Here is a 16,719-nt window from a genome sequence, read left to right on the forward strand (position 1 = left end):
ATTTTTGGTGAGAATTTATCATCTATATCCAATTTTTTAGATTTCAATTTCAATTTTAAAGAAATTATTCAAGATATTCTCATCAAACTTCATACACTAATACACAAATTTTCATGTTGCATTACTAGTATAACCACGGTGGGGCATTCATGACCTATGGACATATTTCTAGATTTTCATACCTACAGACTCTATATACGTGTACTTCCTAAATTTGTCATACCTACAGAGACTCTATATATGTGTCATTTGGTTATCATTATAAATATCTCCTCCTTCTGTCCTACTTTTTATCACCTATGGCGACCCCAGTCTTGTAGGAGCCCAGTGTGAGCACCATGTGTTACCATTGCTCTTCCTGAAAGTGCTTGTTCATCCCACTGGGAGTTCTTCTTTGATCCCCAGTTCTTCATACCCAAGTTTTCACAATGGCACAGTCTGTCTGGCATGTCATACAGCCTGGTGATAAGAATTTGGATCTCTTTAAACACTGTTGATAATTGACCTAATAAACATTGTACTCTTGGAGAAGTATAGTGTAGTTGAGGTCATTGCACATGTACAGAGTTTATTTTATTCTATTTGTGCCAAAAGTGTGAGACTTGCTCTGTAATATAGTATACTCTAGAGACATCTGAATGCAGAGTGTCTGGGCACATAAAATCTTGTTCCAAGACAGATCTTATCATTGGAACCAAATTTAATTAACACTTCATTACAATAGGACAGGGTCATTTTATTGCCAACAATCTCTTGCTTATCGAATTAATATTCATACAAAGTTTGTCAACTGCGTTACTAAATTAGAATACTGAATTCAATAAAAAAGCACTTGGAAAAAAAAAACTTGGCAGTAGTTTTTTTGGCACCTTTGCTGTGTAAGCGTCAGTTGTGAAGTGTTTATGCAATGGTTTTAATATGCATCAGTTACGTATGACTGGGGGATTGACGTAGTTGTAAAAAGAAAAGTTGTATTAACTCTTAAATTTATGCAGAAAAACAAGGATAAGATCCCACTTGTATTTATAAGAGGAAAGCACACCAATGTACCAATATCTATGGGAAGTTTTCATCATTAAATATAGCACCATTTAAATTAAGACGTTAGAACTTCCTTTCTGATAAATACGTCTTTTGCAATAAAAATTATTTAGCACTAAATTTGAGTAAGGTAATGTCATATTAAATGTACAATTTTTTAATTTTATTAAACATTTATCAGAAAAAGTACTTTTGAATTGATATACATATTAAATTAATTTTCCAGTTTTTAAAGACCATTAATTAAACTTTTAGCAAATTAATATACATATTTTTGATTTATATTGTAGAAACTTCAGTTTCAAAAGATAATCCTAAGATTGGCAGTAAGATTTCTGTAAGTATTGAAGTAGACTTAATTTTATATAGCCCTACATTAAAAATAGGATATCACAAACAAAAGTCAAGAGTACTGTGGAAGTAAACAAATCGACTGAAAATTGGAAATGTGACAAAAAGAGTTGTAGTGATTTCTCAACGGCACTAATATGCTTTAACCCCCTACAAAATCTATTGACGGTCTGCTTTGGTTGCTAAATCATTTGATCTGTAGAAAATAATCTAAACAAAACAAATGGATTGATCGTATTTAATGGTGTCCAATATCTTTTACTTTCTTACCGAGAGTTACCTTACCCCCAGGGAGCTTTAGTCCCAGCTTTTGATTGTGTCACTGTCTTTTAATTCAAAGAGGTTTTCTGTTTTCATATTTGTATGCAAATTCCCTTACATATCTATTACCTGTTGACTCTACCCCCCTGATGTGTGTGTGTGTTGGATAGTACTGAACTCTCTCCTTTCTACCTGAGAAATTGACAGGTGCAAATTATTTTATAATCAGCAAATTGTGAACAGATGAGATAATAAAAGATTGTCCAGTCTGGAGAAAAAGTTGCATTTATAATAAGAAATTGAGTCCTGGGGTTTTGTATAATTATGTTTTGTTTTATAACCATATACTGGGAGAGCATTTTAGTATGCATGGCAGTAACTCTTTGGAGTGTGTTGGCTCTAAAGGGAGGCGTGGTCTATGTCAAGCCAGCCAATCACAGCTTACAACATAACAACAAGTTTTACTATCAAAGATCATACCATGGCAGAGTTGGTTGCTTGTGTATACACAGTGATTTGCTGATCAGTTGTACATGTGGAACTGTTTTCTTGAAGAAAAGTGATTATTTACATTTATTTACATTCAGTGAAATTTGAATTGATCAGAATATTGGAGAAATAAGTTACCTGTGATTGATTTATGATTTTTAGAAGATTATTAAATGACCTAGAGAGGAGTACTGTGTTACAGACCTACAGTGTACAGTTTACTGTAGTGTTTTGTTTGGTCAAGGAATTGTGCTGAGTTTGACACAGAGGTGTTATAGAACTGGTGTGAATCATAGTTCACTTTCCCAGCAGTGATTCCATTTTGATAGGTGTCAAAACATAAGTTCAACTAATTACTGGAGTAATTAAGACAAAGAAGAGATCAAAGGATTTAGAAGTCATTACTACAATACCTGTAGGGAACTAGTTTGACATCCTCAGGTAACAGTAAACTGACTTTAGATAGAAAAAACACTTTAATTTTTATAGGATGGAAAGAAATAAATTCTGTGTGATGAAGATTCTAAGTCTGCTGACCACCGTCCTGTTGATGGTGAAGACGAGTCACAGCTGGCAGACAGACGTACAGGCAAACCTCCACCTCCAATTCTCAGGTAGGTCTACCTCTTTACTTCCTATATACATAGAAAAAAGGTACATCACAGAGAAAATGGACCTAATAATTTGCTTGAGTGTGAATTCAGGTAGCATGTAATGAAATGCATGAAGCATTTGAATAAAAAAAACCTCTTCAGGACACAAAATGTATGCCTCTTAGACAGGATATGGTAAATATTATTTATCCTTTTATGTTTTCATAAACCAGTTTCTTCCTAATCCTTTCAACCATAGCTTCTTCTCTAAGAACCAAGAGAAGGGTCTATGATTTACCTGAAAAAGTCAACAGAAAATCTGAAGAAAAACAAATAGTTCAAGTGCATATGTTGACAAGTCAGAGTTGAACCAGGCCTAGGCTGAGTGACGACCCTCTCTGTGTTTTACGACGTCAACTTTTATGACATGGATTAGAAGCCTGCTGGCTTTACCAAGTAACCGACTTCATAGGGTGACAACCCTAATTTGTGTGTACCCAGGGTCAATTAGTTAGGAGGGAAAATCTGTTTATCTTATTGTCAATAATTTACTGGTGTTTGGGCCATTTTGGATTTAAATTATTTGTACAGATATTCTGGGGAGGGAGAAAGCAGTGGGGGTTAGTATGGGTTTAGACATAGTGGGATTTTCCATTACAAAACATCTGATAAAAATTATTGTCACTTGATCAGCACCAATAACATTAATAAGGCTTCACTTGACCAAATCATTGTAGAGATCTTGTGTACTGATCTCTGCAATAAGGAAACTCTTACTTTTATAATGAAAATGTTAAAGAAATTGATTCCAAGACAAACAACTGCCATATCAGATCTGATAATGAGCTGTGGAAATGTGGTATTGACTTATCTACCAGATGACCAGTCCTTGTTAATTAATACATGGAGATATCTACATCAAAGAAGGCTAGGGTTTATTGATATTTCTACAATAGCAATGACATTTTGATATCAGTTTAAATAGCTGTAATGCCTCAAGCCACAAATAGCCATGGTGCTCAATATTTAGAATGAAATGTTGATGATTTCAGCAAGACATTGATACACAGACTAATCAGAAGAGACGCGTAACCTAAAATGCCACAAGGCATCTATGGTCTGATTGTAACACGCGACAATCCCTTTCTCATTTTCACCTCCATACAAATCTCTTACAAAAGAGGAGCAACATATACCAGTCATTCAAGCATTTGATAATGACTGGACACGATTTTGAATGCAATGCAAATATGTATTTCACAACATAGCTACTCCTTATTCTGATGTTTTTTATCCTCTGTCAATAGCTTTTCTCATTTTTCCAATAAAAATATTCAAAAAGTGACATATATTTTAATTACTATATCAGATTTTGGCATTCTGTGAATTTCCTAAGTCCAACATTTCAGTGAATGTAATTGGAAATTGGACACCTCGTGATACAAGAGTTTCACTGACTATAAAAATGAATTAAAAATTTGGAACCATATCTATATGAAATGGATGTGAGTATATCTACTTACCATAAAATTTACATAATTTGAAGTGATGGCTTTTATATTGGGGAATAAAAAACTAGCTGATAAACACGCCATAAATCTCTGTGCTTTCTATAAGTTTTTGGAAGTCTGGAATACGGGAAAGGCGGAATATGCAAATTGAGTGTGACCCACTGGATTCAGTTCAAATGTAAATATCTATCTATCTATCTGATAGGATGAGTTTGTATGTGCAGCTGCATCATATCTCAAGATTAAGCGGTGAAGAAAATGAAACCTTTGGTCTGTGGTCACTTATTTAGATAACTGACAATCCAGCTAATTATTGACCAAATGAAAACAAAGTGTTTTTTTTTTCATCTGGTAGCAATATTTTTGACATAAGACTTCAAAAAATGTAAACACATTTTTTGTTACAGAAATGTACTTAATAACTCCTTCTTTTTTTTTCCATACTTAGTATGAAGTTATTTTGAAAATTTTAACTGAGATAAAAATTAACAAAATACCACTCCCTGAAAAATTCATGTCATAGAGGTCTTTTATTTGGTCTAGGCACCCTGTTTTGACATATGTCACACAAACAAATTCTACAATACACTTATTGAGACGACATTGAAGATTACAGAATATTCAGGTAATGGCACTGCTAAGGCAAAGTGTGATATCAAAGCTTGCCATCAAGGACAAGTTTCAGAATTTGTTGACAGAAATTTACAACCATTAAGAAAATTTAATCAGGCACAGTTAGCAGTACGTCGTAGTAAAGTGTGTGGCTTCAAAAACAAATGACGTTCATTCAGTTCTAGGAGTTTCTAATTGGAGAAAATAAATTTGTTTTCAGTAGTTTTTTTAAAAAATAGAACTTTTTTTGCTTTTCTGAAAAATTCTCCTTGTTGCTTTTTTATGGGTATACCATTGTTGATAGTGTTTTTTTCTAAAGGTGAAAACCAAAGCCAGATTTATACTTGATAGAATTATAAACTTATTAAAGTCTGAATTGTTAGTTAGTTTATCTATAAGGGACATGTTGACAGTTGATCTATAGTTTACACAGCTGTAGAATTCCAACTTGAATTGTATAAATCAGATTGACAAAGAATCAAAGTGAATGTATTCCTGGATTTAGACTTTATCCTCTTGGAAAAGAGGACGTCAAACAAACACAAAAACTCTCATTTGTCAAATTTGGTAGCTCAAATTTTAATTTTTTTGTATGGCTTGCTCTTTTTTTTGAGGTGGAATTTTTTTCTACTCGAGTATAGATATGATTGCTCCCTGCAGATTTTTAATTGAACCTGTAGGATTTTATGATGATGCAATGTTTGTACGTCAAGATAAGATAGAAGAAGTTAGAGTGCACTGTGATATCGCACAGTGCATACCTGCTTTCTCTCATGAACATAACATCTTGGAAAATTTACACCATGAAAGCATGCATGTTCTTGCACACTGTATTCCTGCCCTGTGGTTTGATTTCAGAGAAATTAAAGTCCTGTTTTTCTGAGTTAAGCACTCTTATGACCCAACTGGGCACCGTGTAATTCATGGACTGGAGGCTTGGAGTGGAGTTATGGAGTGGAGTTTGGAGTGGAGTTTGGAGTCAAATTTTGGAGTCTGATTTTTTTTTTATGAGTTTGAGTTTTGTTATCAAGCACCAGCTAGTGCAATATTTAACGTGACTCTTAAGACTAAATTCAGTTAGTCTTGTTGATTGCCTAAAAATCTGCTAAAAAAACAGACAAATGTTTTTTTCCTATTTTATGTTAAATCGGTAAAGGGGGGAAGGTCTCTCATTTCCGTTTCATACTCCGTAATCTATTCCAGCATTCCAGGTTATTTTCTGCTCGTTGGAAATGCCTGAGATTTTCCGATTGTATTCTTGATTGCAATACCCAAAAATAAGAGCTACTGATGAATGCGTGATCTTTACATTGACAACTGCTCAATCATGGTATAAATATTTTCAAATTTAATTGGTCTTATTTACGTATGAAATTAAGATACAAAATTTATCAGATGACAACTCTATACTTTTATTATATTCCCATGTTGCTATTGAAGGTGACGCATGTGTTCCTTGAAACAGTGTAGTGTATATCCCTATATGATTAGAGTTATGTCCAAGACACGATGTAGTTACGATATCGACAGATTACTTTTTTATAGTATGCTACATTATTTCTTTATACTTATATGTGTATTACTTCGAAGTTTTCCTTTCTGTCACGATATCATTTCGGATCATAATTGTTCAATGGATTATGGTCCCAACCCGCAACCCCCAAAAATGCTGTTGCTTTTTTAATATGTGAGTAACTTGAATACAATCACTTTATGAAGTTTTCCTAATAGTGTCGATATCGTCATGTTCGCTAAACCCTTGGTACCGTAGTTGTCGTGGTATATGTGTGTCTATGTTTACTTTTCATTAAGGAAAATTGTAATTGCAATCGATATCGTTGATATCGACGATATCGATATCGACTGATTTTTGTCATCGCTCTTGTTTTTTTTCTTTATGCAAGACTTGTGCTTGTGTACTTTCTAAATACTAAGTTTGTCCTGCTGTCCATATCGTCGATCGACGATATCGTATCTATATCGAATCATGATTGTTAAAGACTTGTTTTATCAACCTTCACCCTAACCTTAATCTAAAACCTTACCCTAACCTTAACCCCTGACAATAACAACCCCTCATCATGTGTTTATTTAATTATTAATATAAAAAATGAATCAATATCGACATCGCTTTTGGTCTTTTATAATTATGTTATACATTAACTTGAAAAAAAAATGACAGATCAGGATCGATATCGATACGATATCGTCATGATATTGTCGACGATTATTACAATGATTAATGTTAATGATTATAAATTTCTTTGTTTCCTCAATTAGTTATTCACAACCAAATATATACTTATATTATGAAAGACATAGTATCAGTCATATTTGAAAGCTTGTCCTAAGAGTTAAGATAATACCAGATATTCATTTAAAATGATGATAGTTTGAAGAAGTCAGGTGTAGATCAAATTATCTATTACCTAAATCTCAGGTAGATATTATATTTATTAGTTTATTTATTTATTTATTTATTTATTTATTTTTTTTTTTTTGGACAGGTTAATCTTCTGGTCAACTTTACAAAGTTACTCTTTTTCCTCAAAAATGTATAACCCAAAATACTGTACTTTAATGAATAATATGCTGATGCGAATAAATGGGTCTGTTATAATCACAACACACTGCCTGCTCTTGTATAAATAACTCTTGACAGATTCTGATTAACTGAATATGTGGGACATACAGTAGCTGCATCAATTTCCTGCACATTCTTTCAGATTGGGACATGGGTATTAATTTCACTTTCATTGTCAATTTGAGTGTTATCTAAAACAGTGACAGTTCATTCTATGTTTTAATCAAATGTAACTGTTACATAAATAATGACCACAATTGCTTTCAACACATAATTAGATGATGATGATAAAACACCCTTAACTAAATTTTATCTTTCTGTCAAATCTTTGTTATTTCTGCTAAAACTTTATAGGTTTTTGACCACACAGGTGTATAAACAATGTAGGTTAAAAAATTGTTACAAGGTTGTTTGATTTTACATAGCTACTTCCATGTACGCATATGAAATTCCATGTAATCCATATTAGAATAAGAACTAGTCAATGATTTTTCTCTATATATAATTTACTTTGATTTGCACACATCAACTTAGTTTCTTAACGTGTGACTTTAAAAAAGATGATTAATTCACATAAATTTACTTAAAAAAATAAATTATATTATGATATGCATACAATATATTGGTAACTCACACTTTTAACAATTTAGAAGTTTATGGAAAGGAATGCACTATGATGCCAGTTAAAGGATCATGATATTTGTACTTCCTCTGAAATAATGCAATGATCTTAACACATGCATGCTGTTCTGTAGAGAACTAAATTAATTCAACACTAAGTCACATACACCAAAATTAAATGGTCATCGTTCACAGTTTAATCAGCATCTCGGAAACTGGGTGCATGTGAGATTCTGGCCTTTCACTAATTAGGAAATATTTCTATGAGCCAATGTAATCTTACAAAGCTTTCACTATCAATTAGAAAACTGACAGTCTATTTAATGATTGATAAAAATAAAATGAGCACTACAAAACAATAAAACTTTGCTTTTTTTAAAGTGTTATATGAACATTTGTTGTTTTCGGATGTCTGCAGCATTTTAAATGAAGATATTTCACATTGCATCTGTCTTTTAGAGTTATTAATTATTGCCAGACAATTTAAGTTAGTATTTGCAGACTGGATTAGATAATTTGATTTAGTTGGTGCATAGTAGGTATGATTGCTTTCATACTCTATAAACACCATAGCAGGTATAAATCTTAAAGGAGACAGTGAAAGAGTGATAAGGGCAATAGACAATAGTGTGAGTAAGCAAAGATGACAACACCAGGAGAGAATACAAACAGAATGAGAATGTGAGGGTGCAAATTTCTGAGAATGGGGGAGCGACAACTCAAGGAAAAGAGAGAGATTGTTATGGCTGTCGCTATAATGCTCTTAATGCAAGGAAGAGAGGGAGTGAGTGGACCTTTTAGTACACCATATGCATGTGTATAGAGGTATAATGTGTTTAACTTAATTTAAAACTAGTTATTATTTTTTGAAATTTTACATGGTAGGCATATTGGGTAATGAATAGTTGAGTGTATAATACTGAAAAACTGCCTTCTTATAAATTGATATAAATTCTGAACCTAATAATTCTTGACAAAATTGTTAACACGTCCAATCAAACCATATTTAAACAACCAGTAAGACCGACTATATCTGTTGATTAATTATATTCAACATAGTTTCCAAACATTTTGAAAGATCAAGGGTTATCTTGTCAGCATCATGTCTGTTTATTCACTACTGATGTAATTTTCTCAAGTTTCAAATACCGCACTTGCATCAGTGTTAGAAACTTGCAAATTTTAACTGGGTCATAGCACCTATATATATGAATTGCCAACCTATTTAGTTACAAGACATGAAACAGCTAACATTTATACCAAAAAATGAGACTTTGATACTAGGCAATTTCTTTAACTTCTTTTTTCCATTATTGTATAAAAAAAAATCCCAGACTCCAAAAATTGACTCCAAACTCCACTCCAAAATCCACTCCATAACTCCACTCCAAGCCTCCAGTCCATGAATTACACGGTGCCGACCCAACTGTCATGTATTTCAAATAGCGACACCAGTCAAAAGTGAAAATCATTCTGGGATTTCATTCTGAGTGTCTTATGTGCTGCATTTCAATTTTGAGTAATGTGCCAGGTAATGATAGGAATGAAATTTTCTCACATCCATTAGGCACAAACTTTCAGGAAATGTTGCATGTTAACTCTACATATCTACTTTGAATCAATTTGTTGGCCTTATATTTCAACTCCATTACGAACATTTATTTTGAGATGCTCTATAATATCATCAATTTTTGCTAGTTTTCTCTAAGAGTGGCAAAAGCTGTTCTCCGATATAAATATCCCCTAAGAGAATTTTGCACAGTTGCTCTGATCAAGATGTTTTCATTAAACTCATCTGTTTTTAAAAAAACAAGATACATGAAATCAAAGGGAGCAGAACTTTGAACCATGGATATTTTTCCCTTGTGTGGCAATATCATGAATCACTGGATCAGGGGTCACCTGGGAGGGGTTAAAATTTATGTCTTATCAGTTGACAAGGACAGAAAAATTGATAGAGAAATGCAGAGGGCCACGTACAGTATAGTCCAGGTGTGTAGAGCTGTTCCACCAATACACTGTGTCTACACACCAGGGCTCTTCCTGTACTAATGCCCAGGTGTGCAGAGCTGCTCTACCAATACATCTATACAGCAGGGCTCTTCCTGTACTAATGCCCAGATGTGTAGAGGACTACTACTGTACCAATACGTCTACACGGCAGGGCTCTTCTGTACTAATGCCCAGATGTGTAGAGGACTACTACTGTACCAATACGTCTACATGGCAGGGCTCTTCCTGTACTAATGCCCAGATGTGTAGAGGACTACTACTGTCCCAATACATCTACACGGCAGGACTCTTCTGTACTAATGCCCAGATGTGTAGAGGACTACTGCTCTACCAATACATCTACACAGCAGGGCTCTTCCTGTACTAATGCCCAGATGTGTAGAGGACTGCTGCTCTACCAATACATCTACATGGCAGGGCTCTTCCTGTACTAATCAGGATGCAGAGGAGTAACTCAAGGTCAGAGAGGAGAAATGAAGAAGTCAATTAGATTTTTTTTTTCAACAGTCTTGAGAATACTATAAGGAAATAGCAAATTGAAGGAAGGACTTGAGAGTGAAGGGATATCCGGAGGTTCTTTATAAACTCACTTAACAAATTAATGACATTTATAAAAAACAAGAAAACTACACGAACTTCCTTTAATTTTATCCTTCACCTTGTGATTTATTGAAAAGATATCAATAAATGAATATATCTTTTGATTGAAAGTTATTCAACAAGAATTAAATTTCTTTTCCCCTTTTGAGTGTAACCATTCTAGAAAATCTTAATCATCATTTTATGCTTATAAGGAAGTGTGTTTACTAACTTTTAGGTATGTTGCATGACTTCTACCTCTTAAGAAATAAAAGAAAAATATCCTCTGTTTTATCAGCACAAATATTGCTATCCTTTTCAGTACAAATATTTATTCTGAAAAGCTTAGAAAATAAGAATTATCATTGCATTCAAAAGGTTGGTATGTTTAAGCATTGATGGTCCATCATGCAGTGAGTGAAAGCAACATACCATACAATATTAGAGCACTCATGCAAGGTCTACAAGCCTACATGATCCTCCTGTTTCAAAAATTTGGAAACCTTATTCATTTCTGATAATAAAGGGTACACTAAAGAGGGATAGGATAAGTGGGTACAGACCACATCTGTAACAGATCTTCACATTACAGGACATGAGTGGGCTCAGAATTGCAAGCAGTAGCAGATGTGCTAAGATATAGATATTTTTCTCTTTACTGCTATTTATTTTTATATATTTGATTGAAATAATCACATATAAAGACTACTTGTGAATTGAAACCCCATTCAAACAAAATAAAAATTCAAAATGAATGAAAGGTAAATAAAAAGTTCAATGGAAACCAGTTCTGTGAAAAGGATTTCAAAAATCTATTTTTGATATATCTGGAATATATTTCTTTTTCCCAAGTTCCATCTTTCATCAGAAAGTAGGTCAGTGGATAAAAGAACAGACAACTTTTTTGTTGTCCTGAAATTTTTGACAGTAATGGAAACCCTCTCTAGGTATAGGGATTGGAAATTGGGTTCTTTTGAGGTCTAAGAAAATTAATCAATTGAACACTGTGATTCTATAGGTCCCTGTTCCTGTCACAGCCCTCTCAAAGGAGGATTTGAAAATTCTTGATAAGAGCAGCACAGGGGGTGCTAAAATAAAATGAAATATTGATTGGGTTTCGCTTACATTTCTACTGTGGCTTAACGTTTCAAGTTTGATCGCAATAGAATTAACATTATCAATTTGTGTTTTGTTCTTGTATCAGAATGGACCCCTAAAATCTTATCGGGTGCTATACACGTCTTTGAATCCAAACTTTTAAGGATTTAACTATTATCATTGACTGCCACCTAGGCAGAAGTCATGAAATAAGGGACGAAAGATCTAGAATTTCGGCCATTTATTTTGCATAGTAAATGCAGATGAATGTTGAAAAGCAGATTGCCCATTTAATCATTTGAAATAGATACTTTTTTAATTTGATTATAATTCTTTAAATGGATGGAATATCAGTTGCACATTGAGGAATAAATATGATCAGATTTTGGCTTGGGTTGGACTGACGTAGATAAGCAGTTAAAATCAAATAATTACTTCAGTACCAGTGGAATACAATGTTAATGAATGCAAACATAAAAAAAAGCTGTAATTTACATTCGATCAGCAAAGATTAAATGAGTGCAGATCAAATAGGCATATGATATAAAAAATTATTCAGCAGTTGCTCTTTTTTGTAATGACAAACAGACAATTCTGGATTGTGAACGCATTAAGGCACACATGTGCAGATGTCATTAATGCATCATGTGGAATAAGTGCAAGACCATTAGACCAATAGAAATTAATGACAAATTGGTCAAGATCATGTTTACTCCATAGCAACAATTTATAAAGAGACTTATTGTCTTTCATGCCAACCACAAACAGAATTATTCAAAAAGTCAATGAAGTTGACACTTAAGAAGACGAATCTGAGTTTGTGATCGTCTAATCGGAGTGGGAACTGTTAACACAAGTCTCCACAGACAAAGATCTTATCTCTTCTTAGTAAAAAGCTTCTCTGCATATCGCCTTTAAAATTTTGCTAGTTTTTCATCACTCAAATTATCTCCAGATTTTCAAAGCAGAGCCTGTTTTTATTTGATTAAAGAAGATCTACTGTTTTCAATTATTGGCTAGCAAGGGTTTTCTGGCTGCTAGATTTTCTGGTGTTTAGGGACTACTAGGTGTCGAGTCATCTAAATTTATGATCAATTTTTATTGAAATTTTCACACTATTGTGGTAATCCTTATTGAATTTTATGGATAAAATTTGAGAGAATGATCTGTTTTAAAACCGTGGATCTTAACAATCTGGAAACCTGGTATATGTCATATAATTTTCTGCAAATTGATTTCTTGTAAAATGATTTGTCTGATTTTATTTCTGTTAATGATTTACAACTCTAAGAAAATAAATTACGGGGAGGATGCAGGGCTTTACATATTCACAGTGAGTAGAATAATTGATGAATTCATAAATGCTACACTAATACTTAATCAGTCAAGCCTTCAATAAATGATCTATTGAGGTAGTATTTTCTGAATAATAAGAAGTTCAAGGTCCAATAGTGGAACATTTCAGTGACAGGAAATTGCAAGACATGACAGTTCTTGACCTGGTGTCTGAAGCAATACCAGATGAATTGAGGCAGACAATGTTTCCATGTTTCCTGTTGTTATTGAAGGTCCTTAGGGGAATTCACCTGTTGAACATGACAACAGAGAGCTAGGAACATGTTTCTGACTGTCTAATGCCCTGTGTCACAGGGCCAGGGTCAGACCATGAAAGCAGGGTGCACATCACTTAATGTGAGGTGTCTTGCTTGTTTATCTGGTTATCTGATGTTGAAGATGAAGTCTTTTTGCCCCGTTGTTTTTGCTGATAACCTTAGAATACATGGCTGTTGCTGGCCACTCTGGTTCAGAACCAGTATTTCATGGTGGGTGATCAATCAGGGGGTCATTTAGCTTGATATCAGTCAGTTCATCATGTTATCAATCCCCTCTGGATTGTGATTCACCTCAACTCTGTTATAGCATACACCCAATATGCATGTACATGTTCTTTGAACTTTAGAGGCATAGTGTTCATAGGCACCTTCTGCACCTTACAGCATTGAACTGTTAATGATTTTAGTCCCAGGGGAGTCTGCTACTGATAGATCAGCATTAATAATTGACCGTAGCTATAAACCTGTTTATGGTTGCTGCTGGATCTCAGTATGGCTTTTATTGGATTGGATTGTGCCTGGCATGGCTTCTGGACCTGTCCTTTCAGTCTCTGACATCACCTTTCACTTTCTTGGTCTTATCTCTGTTAATTGCTTGGTAGGTGGGCTTATTAGTAATCTATAAGCAATTCATTAGGATTCATACAGCACCATCTGATGGAAGTCAGATTAGCTTCATCTGTTTATAGAGGGATTATCTGCTTGTCTTCTGCCACAGTAGAAAAGGCTTTTTAGATAAAATCATGTCAGAAGACTAAAGATAGAATTGGCAGATGGGTATGTTCTATAGTACCAAGAAGACAGGGAGACTTTCCTGTTATTGGCAATATCCATTCATCGTAATCTTTACTTGATAAACAATAAATGGTACAGTAAAACACCCTTCCAGCAAACACCTTATGATGAATTGATGCTTCAACTAAGGGGCTTTTTTCCCTGACACTTAAAAATATATAGTGAACTTAATGTCTAAAACAAATAATGTTTATAACTACTAAACAAAATCGTCCATCCCTGGCACTTCACTGCAAGAAGGTTTTACTGTATTAACAATTCATACATATTTTAGAATATAATCAACATTCTATTAAAATTATGAAATATAAAATTAATTTACTCTTAGCTTTTTCTGGTCTGACTTTTTAAATCAGATTGACATTTCAATTATGCATTCAATTTGGCAAATTGAATCAATGTGACACTTTCTCACAAGATTCCAGACATTTTTTGACTTAAGGGTTACATTTTTTGGCATCCATTAGTGATTTTTTTCTAATTTGAAAGTACAGAAAAATGCCTTGAAGAGCTAGGTTGACTTTTGATGTAAAGTCACAAAATAATACCCAATTGTTTTAATGTCCAAATATAGTTAAGATAATAAAAGCATTAGCATAAATCCCTGACTAACGGATACATGGATTTTCAAAATTATTGTAAGTTTGAATCTGAAAAAGAGCCAAAAGATTAATACTTGTCTCAAACTTGAGTAATCTTGAGCAGTGTTTATTGTAGCATTGCTCATAAAGTAGGTGTTTAACAGTTTTAAAAACACTTTATCTTTTAATCATAGCCCTTTGGCTTTTTTTTCACCAGTTTTGATTTTTTTAAATCCATAAACTTGTTCTCCGCTGGGGATAGAGCTTATTTCTAAATGTCATTACTTACTAGGGGGTAGTATAACACTTATATGTAGGTTTCATATCTTTCTTAAGGGGAAAATTATTATTCCAAAAGAGAAGAGTTTTAAATGGCTCCTTTATAGTATCTCTCCAAATCAGCTTTGATTGTTTTGATGTGGTTGGAGTGACCTTGGTCTTGTTTAATGGTAATCCTTTCTTATCCCTATACATGGTGTGGGGTTTTATAAGATCTAAATTAATTTCTAATGCACTTTCCTTTTTGTTTTTAAAAAGAAACCTTTTGTGTTTTTAGTTGTTGTTAGACACCAGTTAATATAAAATGAATGTATTACAAAACATGACTCAATAGAAGACAGATCAAGATTTTTGTAATCTGATATGATTTACGCCTCCTCTTCCTGACTAACAGGGGATTTTGTCTGTTTGGAGAATAATCACTAGATTACCTTAGTACTATATTGTATTTATATTGAGCTTCTTCAGACAAAAAATATGAGTAGATGAGATTGCAGAAATTTTTAAAATAAATAAAATTAAAATTTTGGCCTCAATGTCAATAAAAGATTATTAACAATAGACAAACTACAATTACTGCACTCAAAAAGTTTACGAGTTCATGAACAAGCGCAGTTCTTTTTGTAATATCATCAAAATAATCTGCAGTTTTTAATCTGTTGGACATGTTCCATTTGGCACTGTGACGCTACTACTACATTGGGCAGATTTACAATGAGATTGGAGCAAAACAAAATCACGAGGGATTTCTTCACAGTGTACCCTTTTATACGGCTCGAGTGCGATTGTCTTGAGGTGGACTGAAAATAGCCAAGACCAATGACCCATCCAAGTTACATGTATCTTTACTTTCTATGTTCTTATTTTGAATAATTTGTGGATGGGATACATTTAGTTATTAGATAAAGACTAATTTTTTAAATCACCTGTAATAAGACAGGTTCTGGGTTGATATTTTGGCTGCTTTGTAGTTTCCTGGTACCTGATGACTTTGTTTAGGTTAAACTACATAGGCAAGCTGTAAATTGAAACTAAAAAAATTTGATTCAATTAAGAAAATACAGAGGTTACTATCACTTCACGAAAGTCACAGTGAAGACATTTCTTGTTTATAAATGACAAAGCAATACATAAATTAAACAAGTCTTGGAGTATTAAAACTCTGGTAGCATAACCTAGGTTTTTAATAAGTACAACAAATAAATAGACAGATTTTTGTTGATATAGGTTGCAAGGTTGGGCCATTTTGGAAGCCGTGACGCAAGAAAAGGCACCAGGGCCCATATATTTGCACATGCCATTAGTTTGTCAATATGTGTTTAGGAATCCTGTAGACTTTTTAACTATCACTCTATACACCACAGAGAATTTAATTTCTGTAAAGAACTAGTCAATAATTCGACTTGATACACCCTTAACTCAGTTTCTAATAAATTACAACAGTGAATTAGAAAATTGATTTTTCCTGCCAAATGATGCCATAAATTTATTTAGATTGTTTATTTAACACTGTTAATCCAAGAGAATTGTTCAAATATTATTTTACCATCATTGTTACAAATATTCAAATAAAAGCACTGAGAAATAATAAGCAGGAAAAAAAACTACTGGTTAGTCCTGGCAATGCGTTTTGAGATATGGTAATGTGTTCTTCATAATTACATGGTAATTGTGAAATGACAATTCATTAAGTGTAGG

General features: G+C 33.4%; 1 protein-coding gene across 4 annotated transcripts in view; it reads left to right on the forward strand.

Annotated features, from left to right (window-relative positions):
- The first annotated feature begins 2,118 nt into the window (after window positions 1-2,118).
- LOC133181973 (semaphorin-1A-like) overlaps window positions 2,119-16,719 on the forward strand; it is a 33,416-nt gene continuing 18,815 nt past the window's right edge. For 3 of the 4 annotated variants that reach the window (XM_061316643.1, XM_061316645.1, XM_061316646.1), the window contains exon 1: window positions 2,120-2,756. In XM_061316643.1, coding sequence (XP_061172627.1) covers window positions 2,633-2,756 — 124 coding nt within the window. In that variant the 5' untranslated portion in view covers window positions 2,120-2,632. Of the gene's footprint in view, window positions 2,757-16,719 lie in introns of all 4 variants that reach the window. The other variant, XM_061316644.1, reaches the window with a different exon arrangement.

The sequence above is a fragment of the Saccostrea echinata genome, unplaced genomic scaffold, assembly GCF_033153115.1.
Source record: "Saccostrea echinata isolate AGI-Se365-2 ecotype Australia unplaced genomic scaffold, CSIRO_AGI_Sech_v1 ptg000009l, whole genome shotgun sequence".
Taxonomy (NCBI): Eukaryota; Metazoa; Mollusca; class Bivalvia; order Ostreida; family Ostreidae; genus Saccostrea; species Saccostrea echinata.